At 51.7% G+C, this 13,212-nt stretch overlaps 1 protein-coding gene across 7 annotated transcripts in view; it reads left to right on the top strand.

Annotated features, from left to right (window-relative positions):
- The first annotated feature begins 345 nt into the window (after positions 1-345).
- LOC127587088 (vascular endothelial growth factor A-like) overlaps positions 346-13,212 on the top strand; it is a 31,081-nt gene continuing 18,214 nt past the window's right edge. The window contains exons 1-2 of one of the 7 annotated variants that reach the window (XM_052045294.1): positions 1,107-2,181; positions 6,238-6,335. In XM_052045294.1, the coding sequence (XP_051901254.1) occupies positions 6,318-6,335 (18 nt within the window). In that variant the 5' untranslated portion in view covers positions 1,107-2,181; positions 6,238-6,317. Of the gene's footprint in view, positions 2,203-5,451; positions 5,674-6,237; positions 6,336-13,212 lie in introns of all 7 variants that reach the window. The other 6 variants (XM_052045297.1, XM_052045295.1, XM_052045292.1 and 3 more) reach the window with 6 other exon arrangements.

The following is a 13,212-nucleotide window of genomic DNA, read 5'->3' as shown; positions in this document are numbered from 1 at the left end:
TCCTGTAGATGGTCCCGATGGTGGGGAGGGATGTGCCCGTGATGTGTTGGGCTGAGTCCGCTACTCTGTGCAGCTTCTTACATTCCTGTGCATTCGAATTGTGTACCAGACCGTGATGCAACCAGTCAGGATACTTTCAATGGCACATCTGTAGAAATTTTGTTAGAGTGTTCGGTGACAAGCCGAACCTTCTTAACCTCCTAAGAAAGTAAAGATGCTGGCATGAAGGAGTTTGGCTGGATTTCCCCCCAACGAGCAGAGGCAGGAGAGGTGGGGGGAGAGTAGATTGGGCAGCAGAGACTTGCTGATCTCCCAGAGCAGCATGTGTAAACGCCATCTGTTGGAGGAGTCAGTATCAAATCCACAGCCACAAGCCAATGCTGGGAAGAGAAACCAGTGAGGCAGCTGACAGACAAGGACCAGAAATAGGCAGGAACACTCAGCACAAGCAGGGGAAGGGAACCACGGAGCGTCAAAGGAACTGGAGACAGAGAGTCACAACACTGTTTATTGGGACAGAGAATCAAAGCACTGATTATTAGGAAGAGCAAGTCATAGAACTGGATATTGAAAATGAATCACTGCACTGGTTATCGGAACAGAGAATCACAGCATACTGGATATTTGGACAGAATCACAGCACTGGTTCTTGGCACAAAATCACAGCACTGGATATAAGGGACAAAATCACAGCACTGGATATAAGGGACAAAGAACCACAACACGTGATTGGCACAGAGAATCACTTCACTGGACATTGGGACTGAGAATCACTGAACTGGATATTGGAACAGCGAATCACTGAACTGGTTATTGGGGACAGAGAATCACAATGCTTGTTATTGGGACACGGAATTGCTGGATATTGGGATAGAGAGTCCAGAAAAAAGACAGCAATGGATATTGGGGACAGTGAATCATAGCACTGGATGTTGGTGGCGATGAATCACAGCACTGTATATTGGTGGCAGTGAATCACAACACTAGATATTGATGACTGAATCATAGCACTGGAATATAGGTCAGATAATCACAGCACTGGTTATTTTGGCAGTGAATCACAGCACTGATGATTGAGGACAGAGAATCACAGCACTGATTATTGGGGACAGAATCATGCTACTGTTCATTGGACAGAGACACAGCACTGGTTACTGGGGACAGGCAACCAACGCATACATTATTGAGGCAGAGAGTTACAGCATTGGTTATTGAGATGGTGTATTCACACTGGTGGTTGGGGCAGTCAATCCAGCACTTAGTAGCTGAGGACAGAGAATCAAAACACAGTTTCGTGGGGACAGAGCATCACAGCACTGAATGTTGGGAGGGAGTCTCATCACTGGTTATTGAGAGAAGGAATCAGCACCGGTTGTTGGGACAGAGAGTCACAGCCCTGGATCTTACAGTGGGAATCACAGCGCAGGTTATCAGGAACAGCCACAGCTTGCTTGCCGTTCATTGACTTGGCACAGACACACCAGTTCCGTCCGCGGCTGCACAGCCTCAGCGCAGACTGGACGCGTGTCTCGGGATAGAGGGAGTGCCTGACAGCGGCCGGGGGAGGGGAGGGGGAAGGACGCATTTCAGAATGGGTGGGAGCGAGTTGGTGAGCGCGTCCAATCCCTGAACTTCCCGTGCGCGTCCGAGAGCCGGAGTCTGCAACAACACCCCCAGCCACCCCACCCCCGTCCCGGGGAGGAAAGGGTTACCCATCTACCCATATTAGTCACATGAGCCGGAGGCCAGTGGAAAAAGCCTGGGTTTGTGTGTAAGCGGAGCGAGAGTGGCGGTGGTACGGTTGTAGAACCTGAAGGGAAATCCTTGCACGGACGGGGCGTTCTCCTTGGACACTGAGGAGGGGGTGATATCCTCGGGATTGCACCGTTCTCGGACCCCCAGCCGCCTTCGTCTGAGGAATAACGGGGTGGGAGGAGGAGAGAGAGACACACACACGCTCTCCCAGGACAGGGTGCACCGCTGGACGGGACATGGAGTGTACAGCCCGGAGCCCGCGGTAAGGAGGTGGCGGGGGTGGTTCCCCCACACCACCACCCCCTACTCCCTCCCCTCCCCAACTCTTCCTGCGCCCGGGCTGCTGAAGAGATGGATCTGCCCTCGGCTCTGACCATCCTGCACTTCCAGCTCGCACTCTTCCTCCTCCGGTCGGCTCTCGCCAAGGTACCGATCCGCCGCTCAACCGTGAGTGATCCGGGCCGGGGAGTGTGGGAGGGTTGGGGTGGGAGGGAGGGAGGGAGAGATGAGTGGCGAGGGGGTGCTCTTCCCAACCTCTGCACCAAAGACCGGCGTGTCCGCAGGTGAAGGGTAAAGAATGGGGTTGTCGCGGTGGAGGGATTGGTTGACATTCAGGTAGACAGCCCCTTCGGCCCGCTGAATCCGTGCTGGAAAACCCATTTGCACTAAATCCCATTTGATTCTCCCCACAGTCCCATCGACTCCCTCCCTCCCCCCACTCCAGATTCTACCCCTCACCTACACACACATTAGGGGCAATTCACAGCGGCCACGGTGTATAGGGAAACCCACCCAGTCACAGGCAGAGCGTGCAAACTCCACACAGACAGCACCGGAGGTCGGGATCGAACCCGGGTTCCTGGAGCCGCGCCGTCCCCATACTCCGTCTGTGTCTGTCTGTTTGTCAGTGTGTAGTGTGGGATGGGGTACAGGCAGCTGGGTCTTTGTATCTCTCTTTCAAGACATTTTGTCTGTTGCTCTGCCTGTCCCGGGACTGCACCTGAAAACACAGTCTGGCGGAGGCGGGGTGAGAGACAGTCCGGGCGTTGGAATGTTTCCGATGCGTCTGAACTTTAGCGAGAGTTTAAGCGAACGAGGGGGAGCGGTTTGCAGCAAAGGACGGGACTCTGGATTCCCGCACCCTCTCTGACCTGCTACTGCCGGGGAACGCCGAGCCCTCCCGCGGCTGGTCGGTGAGAGAGAGGGGGGGGGGCGGGTTGTCCCGAGTCTCTCACTCCGCAGCGTGGGGGACGGGGCACAGCAAGATCCCGCGGGTGTCAATCCAACAATAACCTGATCACCCGATCCCCAGAGCCGTTTAGAGCGAACTCGGTGACTGAACCTCCACAGCCCTCCAAGGTTGGGAGTTCAAAAGATTCCCCGCCCTCTGAGTGAAGGAGTTTCTCGTCATCTCAGTACTAGCCGGCCGACCCCTTACCCTGAGATGGTGACCCCCGGTCCTGGACTTCACAGACAGGGGAAACACCCTGCATTCAGCCCATGGAGCTTTCTCTAAACTCTAGAGAATACAGTTCCACATGGGAGACCCACCATCCCTGGAACCACTCTGGTGAATCTTCGCTGTACTCCCTCTGTGACACGTAAATCCGCTCTTGGATCGGGAGACCAAAAGTGTCTGCAGTGCTCCAGAAGTGGTCTCTGTACAACCCGCAGTAAGACACCTCCATTTCTGAACTCAAACCCTACTCAACCGCTCACTGCACCTGCATTGCTGGCTCCCAGCGACGTGACCTCAGCACAAAAACGTCTCCCAAACCCTCGCCATTTAAAAAAAAACACTGCTTCTCGATAACCCCAATTTTCCCACGTTATATTGCATCTGCCACAGTCTCCACATCCACCGACTCGCCCTCTATCCTTACCGGTCACATCCTGGGAGAACGCCACACTGGTCAAGCATACTTTCCATGCTCACTCTGTGCAGTCGTATCATTCTCACCTGGATGTTTTACTCTTGCAACCTTGCAGTATAAATCCCAACATTTTCCCAACTGATGTTAAGCTAACTAGTTACTCCCCTAATTTCTCCTTCCCTCTGTAAATAGTGGGAGTCACATTCCCTACCCTCCAACCCACAGAAGTCATTCCAGGATCTTGGAAGATCCTGATAATACATCAGAGCAACTGCTGGAGGAACTCAGCGAGCCAGGCAGCATGTGTAAAGGAAGGGTCAAACGTCGCCTTTCCATCTCCCTCCACAGATGCTGCCTGACCCGCTGAGTTCCTCCATTAACTTGTTTTATCTTTGCTCCAGATTCCAGCATCTGCAGCCTCTTGTATCTCCATGATGATGCACCCACTGTCTCTAACCCCACCTCTTCCAAAACTCTGGGATGTGCACCATTGGCTCCTTGGCATTAACCAGCTTTCTGCCTCACCAGCTGATACCCTTCAGTTCCTCATTCCCACAGCTCCAGTTCTGCAGGGTATTTTCCACAAAGACAGGCACCGAGACCTGGTTCAGTTCCTCTGCCCCCATTATAATCTCTCCAGTCCCCGTCTGTTAAGGACCCACATTTGTCCCTGCTGGCTTTCCCCTCTAACGAGATCATGCTTCTCGCTCTACAGAGCGACTCGATTGGCGGTGGTGAAAGGCTTTGCCACACAATGGGTGTGGAATGAAACATTTTTCTTTCAGTGCCAATTATCTTTTGCATCCGTCCCTGAGGCCAGTCTGTCTTTGGTTTAACCCCTCTAAAAGACAGATGCCTCTGGCAGTGCCTCAGTGAGACACAACAACCCTAATCTATCGACAATCCAGCCCTGGTGCAGGGTTTCTGACCCGTAACGTTGGCAATTCCTCTCCCCACCCCCACAGATACTGCCCGACCTGCTGAGTTCCTCCAGCAGATCGTTGGTCACTCTAGCTTCCAGTGTCTGCAGTCTCCTGTGTCTCCAAACTATTCTTCCTTTATATTGCTGCTGAAACACTGGGGAGAGCTCTCCCTCTGAGTGGCTCCACCAGAACAGTTCTCCTCTGAATAAGGTCCTCTCTAAGCCCGTTACTGTAAGAGTGTCCGCTTGGGTCGTGAGTTTATCTCTGAACCTTCTGACAACGTCAGCTCCCAAATTAGGCTTAGGTGATAATGCACACTGCTCCCCACCTCCAGCCCACAGTTCCCTATTACATCGCAGCCACCCTCCCTGACCACACAATGCCCCACAACCTTCATGTATTACATAGCACCCCATCCCTTTATCCTCTGTGCCATCCACCAACACCACTCCGTGAAGGGTGGTAGGTGTTGGTAAAAGCAAACCACTAGTGTTCCAGCTGCCCAGGTATCTGTTAGTATGTTTATAAACCCCTCTATCATGTTCCATTCTGTAAGCCCCGGAGATCTGTTATACTATATATAAACCCACTGAGCCCCTGGATTTGATCCCAGCCTGTAACCCACTCCCGGGGATCTGTTATTCTATCTATAAACCTCCGAACCCCTGGATTAGATCCCAGGTTGTGATTTGCCACCTGTCACCTGTTACATAACCCATCAGAATGCAGACAGTGACCACTAGATGACAGGGTGCGTATAGTCGGATGGAGCCACCCTTCCCAGGCCTGAACCCCCTCCTAGGGAGTCAACGTTGGTCTGAAGTGGGGGTGGGGGGTGGTGTCTGTGAAAGTCTCCCTTCCCGTTTTGTATGGTCGCTTTCTCTCCCACCTTCTCCCAGGTTTTAATTCCATGCTGGAGACCAGAGCAGCGAACCTGGGCTAACCCCAGGCAGTACTGCAGGAGCTAAACCAAGACTCTCTCCGACGTGTTGGAAACAGAACGGGGAAGCCATCCCCATGGCGCCGAGACCGGTGCTCATCCCATCGCTCGTCTGTGGGATCTTGCTGTGCCAACCCCAGCCGACCGGTTTCCCACATCGCAACAGTGACGCCCTTCAAAAGTACCTCGCCGGCTGCAGAACCTTCCTGGGAAGAAACGGGAAAATGCCGGAAACACCCAACAGGTCAGGCAGTGTCCGTGGAGAGAGGAGCAGAAACGTGAAACGTTTCTCCCTCCACAGACACTGCCTGACCTGCCGAGGTTTGCAGTACTTGCTGGGTTTAGTTTAGATTTCCAGCATCTGCAGTTATTTATTCTGATTTTCAAAGCATTTGGGGTGCCTGAGGGGCTTGTAAAGGTGAGAAAGAACTGAGTGGCCTTCTCTCCAAGCATCAGATTGGCCACGTAGAATCATAGAGCACAGTGACAGGCCCTTCAGCCCATCATATCCATGCTGACCATCAAGTATCTATCAATAGTAATCCCATTTACCAGCACTATGTCTGTAACCTTCTATATCTTGGCTCATCTGAGTTTGTCTGTCTCATCTCTCTCCCCTTGTAAGTTGCTGGAGGTCAGGTCCCTCACACACTTGCCCTTAAGGAGTGTTCAGTCAGTATCGATCTGTTCTGAACCTACGAACAGGGCCCAGAGCTTACGTATTTTTGTGATCTCACCACCTCAGGCATGGTCTGATAGAGGCCAACACCAGCAAACCTCCTCTCTGTGGCTTCAGGATGGCGCAGTGGGTAGAGTCACCACCCCATGATTCCAGCATCCCAGGTTCGATCCCGACCTCTGGCGCTGTGTGCGCGCGCGCGCGTGTGTGTGTGTGTGTGTGTGTGGAGTTTGCATGTTCTCCCTGTGGGTGCATGGGTTTCCCCTGAGTCCTCCCACAAGACGTGGGGGTCGATGGGTTCATTGGCCCCCATAAATTGCCCCCGGTGTGTGGGTGAGGGGTAGAATCTGGGAGGAGTTGATGGGAATGCGGGAAGAATAAAATAGGATCGGTGTAAATGGGTGGTTGATGGCCGGCATGGATTCAATGGGCTGAAGGGCCTGTTTCTGTGCTGTGTGACTGTATGACAGGGTTGTTTGCTGTATATCGACCCAGTGCTTGGGAGTGATTCCCACACCCAGACCCATTCACCCCTCAGCGCACGTGCTCACCAGCCATTCACAGCTCCCCCTCCAGCCCAGCTCTGGGAGATTCTCACCCACCTCAGATCTCACGATGGCTTCACCCTGCTCCTCGATTCCCATGACCCTCCGGAATCTCTGCCCTCCTGTCATTCCGACCCCTTGCTCATCCGCAGGTCTCCTCCCTCCACTTTGGGCCGCCCTTCCCCGAGGGCTCCGAGCTCCCAGAAACCCCTCCGTCAACAACCCCCTCTCTCCCTCTCCTCTTTAAGATGTTCCTCGAACCTGTGGCTTTGACCATCCTGTCTCCTGTATTTCCCCAAGAGATCCAGCACAGAAACAAGCCCTTCAGCCCATCGAGTCCGTGCCGACTATCAACACTGACCCCGCATTAATCCCATTTTATTCTCCCCACATTCCCATCAACTCCCCCCCCCCCCCCCCCCCCGATTCTACCCCTCACCTATACACACACTGGGGGGCAATTTACACTGACCCCACACAACATTGGGATGTGGGAGGAAACTGGAGCACAGGGAGAAGGTGCGCACACACACACACACACACACACACACACACACACACACACACACACACACACACACACACACACACACACACACACACACACACACACACAGCACCAGAGGTCAGGATTGAACTGGCGTTGCTGGAGCTGGGAGGCAGAAGCTTTACCCACTGCACCACTGTTAACAACCAGTCATCTGTGACTTGGTTGTGTGACAGGTCATGGGTTCAAATCCCCCTCGAGCTGTTTGTGTACAAGATCTCACAGACACCACAGCGCAGGACTGGGAGAGTGCATCACCATCAGAGGTGCTGTCTTTCTACAGATGTTCCATCCACTCTGAGTTTGATCGTTGCTGGTGTTCTGAAAAAGAGCTGTGACTTGCTCCCAGTGTCCTGGCCACTTTATCCCTTGATGAACACTCTTTGTCTTCAATAAGCAATCTGGCCATTCTGACTTTGCTGTTTGAGGGAGCTTGCTGCATTCCACATTGTAACAGCAGCCCATTAGTTGGGAAGCATCTGGGATGTCCTGAGATTAAGCAACACTAGTCTCTGCTTGTCTTTCCATGCAGGCTAGGTGGGGGTTGCCTGACGTTTCCTTCCTATCATCCAGGGGTCTTGACCAGACTGTTCGAGTGAGAATAGGTCCTGGATCATGTTTAGCACTGTCACAGTCAACAGATGTTGTGATTGTAACCCTGCACCCAATAAACATTGACACAGTGGTTATCTTCCTCTGAAGCCCCTCTCTGATTCTCCTCCTGTCTGAAACAGTGTCCTCGCTCCGGGAGTGTGTGATGGGACAATGCTGAGGGAGCTTCACTCTGTGTCTGACCCCGAGGGTGTGTGATGGGACGGTGTGGAGGGAGCTTCACTCTGTGTCTGACCCTGGGGGTGTGTGATGGGATGGTGTAGAGGGAGCTTCACTCTGTGTCTGATTTTGGGAGTACGTGGTCCACTCTGTTACTGAGATCAAAACCTGTTCTGTGATGTGAAACACCAGCACTGAGCTGCCCTCTCAGGTATGTGAGCACCAGTTGCAAGGCTACAGCTTTGCTAATGCATAGAGAGCAGCTTGCAGTTCCTGCTCTGATGCCCTAACCCCACACACTGACTCACAACAGAAGCACTGCATGGCAGACGGTCACAGGTTCCAGATAACTCAGACTGACGTAGAACTACAGCAGCAGCTGGGTCAGAAGCCTTTGAGAGTTCGGAGTGGGCAGAGGAAAGGGGACAGAAGCCCACCTGTCTGTGTTGGGACCTGCAACCTGTGTCAAGCTGTGAATTAGTGACTGCAGGTACATGATGTGCTCTGTGTCTGGATCACCTCTGCATTTCTTTCTCATTATATCTGTACCCCTACGTAAGTAATGGAAGCACGTTCTCCCTGTGACCGCGTGCATTTTCCCCAGGTGCTCTGGTTTCCTCCCATGTCCCAACAACGTGCAGGGCCAGTGGGTGAATTGGCCGCTGTGAATTGTCCCCAGCATGTGGGTGGTGGGGATATCAGTGGATGTTAATGGGCCAGCTGAGAGCGTATAGCGAAATAAGTGGGGGGAGGGATAGTTTTGTGAGATGGCATACATTTGATGGGGCAAATGGCCTCCTATGTTGTAAGGGAACAAAATGGGAAAGCAGGAGTAGGCCATTCAGCCTGTCACACCTGCTACGCCATTCAGTAAGGTCACAGGGCCACTTTCCTGCACTGATCCTCATAGCCCTCGATTCCTGGACACTAGTGAACCCATTACCTCTGTCCCGAAGCAATAAGCAAACTGCTGGAGGAACTCAGCGGGCCAGGCAGCATCTGTGAAGGGAAACGGACGGTTGACAGTCCAGGTGAAGGGTCTCGACCCGAAATGTCGACCGTCCCTTTCCATCTTGTGTGCTGCTCCAGATTCCAGCATCTGCAGCCTCTTGTGTCTCCACCTCTGTCCTGAATATACGCAGCCACTGAGCCTCACGGGGAGAGAAGTCCAAAGATTCACTGGCTGAGGACGTTTCCTCTCCTCTCTGGCCCGATTCTGAGCCTGTGACCCCTGGTCTTCAACCCTCCAGCCAGGGAAAATGCCCTCTCTGTCAAGCCTCATTTGGATGTTCCGAAGAGATCAGTTCTCGTTTGTCGAAACCAAGAGAAATGATCATTAATAAATAGGAGTAAGTCCCAGTGTTCTTAATTTCTCCTCTCAGGATAATATCTTCCATCCCATTGCCATCCAAGGAATCAATGTGATGAATTTTAGATGTACTCCTATCCCAAGTAGATAAATAGGTAGGGAGACCAAACCTACAGACAGCATTCTAGATGTGACCTTACCTCTGCCCTGTTTTAGACGTCTGTACTCTTGCATTCAAATGTTCTTGCAATAAAGTCTAATGAATCGTTACCCTTCTGAAGATACCGGCCGTTATCCCACACTCGATCCAGTGTGTCTGCCTCGTAAAGGTACCTAGGTAGCCAGGAAGGGAAGGCACAGAGAGGAGTTTCAACACCCTTTTAAAAGGTGGGGCCCAGCAGTTTGTGGTGCAACATCACCATCTCCTGGTACAAGGTAGTACTGCTGCAGCATTCTGTCCATGAAGCATCCACTCCATGGCAAGACACTCCCAATACAGCAGCGATTCTCACTGCCCTGAGCTATCCCAAAGGATGTCACAGCCAATGGAGTACTGGGGTAGCACATGGCGACTAATTTGCACACAGCAAGATGCCACAAAACAATAAATTTCATGTCACATAAGTCAGCGATGATAATTCTGATCCCGATTCACTGACCCAGAGGGGTAATGGAGACATGAAAGGCCCCAGACACTGGAATCTGGAGTAACAATCTGCTGGAGGAACTCAGTGGGTCGGGTAGCATCTGGGGAGGGAAATGAACAGTCGACATTTCAAGTTGAGACCCTTCACCTGGACTGAAAGATAGAGGGGAGATGGCCAGTGTAAAAGGGGTGGAGCAAGAGCCGGCAGGTGAGGGGGGTGTTCACCCAATCAGGAGAATCCCCTTGGATTCACCCACATTTCGCTGCTATCCAGACTAACGTATCTTTCTCAGGGTTGCTCATCTGAAACATTAACAGTACAGCACAGGAACAGGCCCTTCAGCCCACGATGTTGTGCTGGACTGATTAAACTAGTAATTAAATGCTTAACTAAACTAGTCCCTTCTGCCTACACAATGTCCACATCCCTCCATTCTCTGCATATTCACTTGCCTGTCTAAGAGCCTGTTAAACGCCTCTATCGTATCTGCCTCCACCACCACCACCCCTGGCAGCCCGTTCCAGGCACCCACTGCTCTGTGTAAAACTTGCCCCTCACATCTCATTTGAACTTTCCCCCTCTCACCTTAAATGCACACCCTCTAGTATTAGACATTTCAACCCCTGGGGAGAAAAATACCAGCTGTCTACTCTATCTATGCCCCTCATAACCTTATAAACTTCTATCAGGTCTCCCCTCAGCCTCCACTGCTCCAGAGAAAACAATCCAATTTCGTTCAGAAAAGATTTACGAGGATGATTACTGGAATGAAAGGGCTTACATACGATGAGCGTTTGTCGGCTCTTGGACTGTACTCACTGGAGTACAGAAGAATGAGAGGGGACCTCAGAGAAACATTTCGAATGTTGAAAGGACTGGACAGAGTAGATGTGGCTAAGCTGTTTCCCTTGGTGGGTGAGTCCAGGACTAGAAGGCACACTCTTAGAATTAGAGGGTACCCGTTTAGTAAAGAGATGCAGAGAAATTTCTTTAGCCAGAGGGTAATGGATTTATGGAATTCTTTGCCACATACAACTGTGGAGGCCCAGTCATTGGGGGCATTTAAGGAGGAAATTGATAGGTATCTAATTAGTCAAGGTATCAAGGGATATGGGGATAAGGTGGAAATTGGGGCGAGATAGGAATAGTTTTAGTTTAGCTCATGGAGCAGACTCGATGGGCTGAATGGCCTACTTCTGCTCCTTTGTCTTGTGGCCTTGTTCGACCTCTCCTTATTGCTAATACTCTTTAATCCAGGCAGCATCATGGTGAACCTCCTCTGCACCCTCTCCAAAGCCTCCACATCCTTCCTGTAATGGGTTGGCCAGAACTGCACACAATACTCCAAATGTGGTCCAACCAAAGTTTTGTTAGCTTGGATTTTCTTATCCCTCTTGTATAAGTCCAGTCTGCTGGGCAGATCTCACCACTGTAACAACCTATTACACACACGAAGAAGATTAATGTGCTGATAACTGTTCCCATTAAGCCATTCCAACTCGTCCTATCAGAGACAAGTCCACGGCAGTGCAAGAGGTGGCCCACAGTGTCCCATTGCTGAGGTAGGGTTCGGTTGGTGCAGGTCGGCTCAAGAACCGAATGGTTGAAGGGAGGTAGCTGTTCCTGAACCAGGCAGTGTGGGACTTCTGTACCTCCTGCCTGACGGTAGCAGTGAGAAGAGGGCATGACCCGGATGGTGGGGATCCTTGATGACAGATGCCACCTTCTTGAGGCAGCACCTCCTGTAGATGCTGTCAGTGGTGGGGAGGGCTGTGTCCATGATGGACCGAGGCTGTGTCCGCTACTCTCTGCACCGTCTTGCATTCCTGTGCGTTGGAATCGCTGTACCAGTGATACAACCAATCAGGACACTTTTAACAGTGCATCTGTAGAAGTTTGTTAGGGTGTTCGGTGACATGCCAATTCTCCTTAAGCTTCTAAGAAAGTAGAGACGCTGGCACACCTTCTTCGTGGGCCCAGGACAGGTCCTCCGAGATGTCAACGCCCAGGAATTTGAAGCTGCTGACCCTCTCCACCTCTGACCCACCAATGAGAACTGACATGTGGTCTCTCGACTTCCCCTTTCTAAAGCCAACGATTAGCTCCTGGGTTTTGCTGACGTTGAGCATGAGGTTGTTATTGCGGCACCAGTCAACCAGATGTTCTACCTCAGTCTTGTCCCCTGACTCTCTGCCGCCCGTGATTCAACCAACGACAGTGGTGTCATCGGCAAATTTACAGATGGCATTGGATTTTTCTTGGGTGTAAAGAGAGCAGAGCAGGGGGCTAAGCATGCAGCCTTGAGGTGGACAGGTGAACCCTCATTGAACTTTTGAAGGTGTCGAGGTGTATAAAATTCTGAGAGAGGTTTTGACAGGATGAATACTTAAAGGACATTTCCTCTTGCTGGACAATCAAGAGGGAGGGAAACAGTCTCAGAATAAGTGGTGGCCTGATGAAGAGAGAGATGTGGATGGATTTCCGAGAAAGTTGTGAGCCCTTGAGATCCACATCCTCCCAAACTCTGCTCAGTCTCCAAGTATATTCAGGGTCGGGATAGGTTTGTTTGACTGTGGAGGAGTCGAGAGTTGTGGCCACCAGGCAGGCATTCGAATTAAGAGCAGGCCACTCAACCCATCTAGACTGTCCCACCATCTAGAAATATCATGCATGATCTGATCATAACCTCGTCTCAGCATTCCTGTATTCCCCCCCAGTAACCTTACACCCCCATGTTTATGGAGAAACTATCTCCCTCCGCCTTTGAAATATTCAAGGACTCTGCTTCCATTCGGACTTGGAGGAAGAGAGTTCCAAAGGCTCTCCGTCCTCTGACAGGGACGATGTTGCCTCGTCGGTCCTCTACAGGTGACCTCCTTTCTACTTACAGCTCCTCCCCAGGTTACCAACACCTGACTTACGTACAGCCCGTACTTACGATCGAGCGTTTGGGAGACCGGCGCGGATGGACTTGCCGGCTGCTGCGGGACTGCAGGAATTTTCTGCCGGGGGTGGGAATATCATTGCAACTTGCAGAGAGATCTGGGGGAGAAAGAGCAGCCAGGATTGATGGTGGAGCACAGCTGATGTTTGTATTTAAGTGTATCGCCAGGTGGCCACACTTCCAAACTGTCTGAACTATGGACGGTTCTCAGGAACAGAGCCCTGTTGTGACCTGGGGAGAAACTGTGCTCTAGATACTCCCACAGGGGGAAACACTGT

Source organism: Pristis pectinata, chromosome 38 (assembly GCF_009764475.1).
Source record: "Pristis pectinata isolate sPriPec2 chromosome 38, sPriPec2.1.pri, whole genome shotgun sequence".
In the NCBI taxonomy this organism is placed as follows: domain Eukaryota; kingdom Metazoa; phylum Chordata; class Chondrichthyes; order Rhinopristiformes; family Pristidae; genus Pristis; species Pristis pectinata.
The sequence above is the reverse complement of the archived record's forward strand: the minus strand, read 5'-3'. Positions and strand labels throughout refer to the sequence as shown.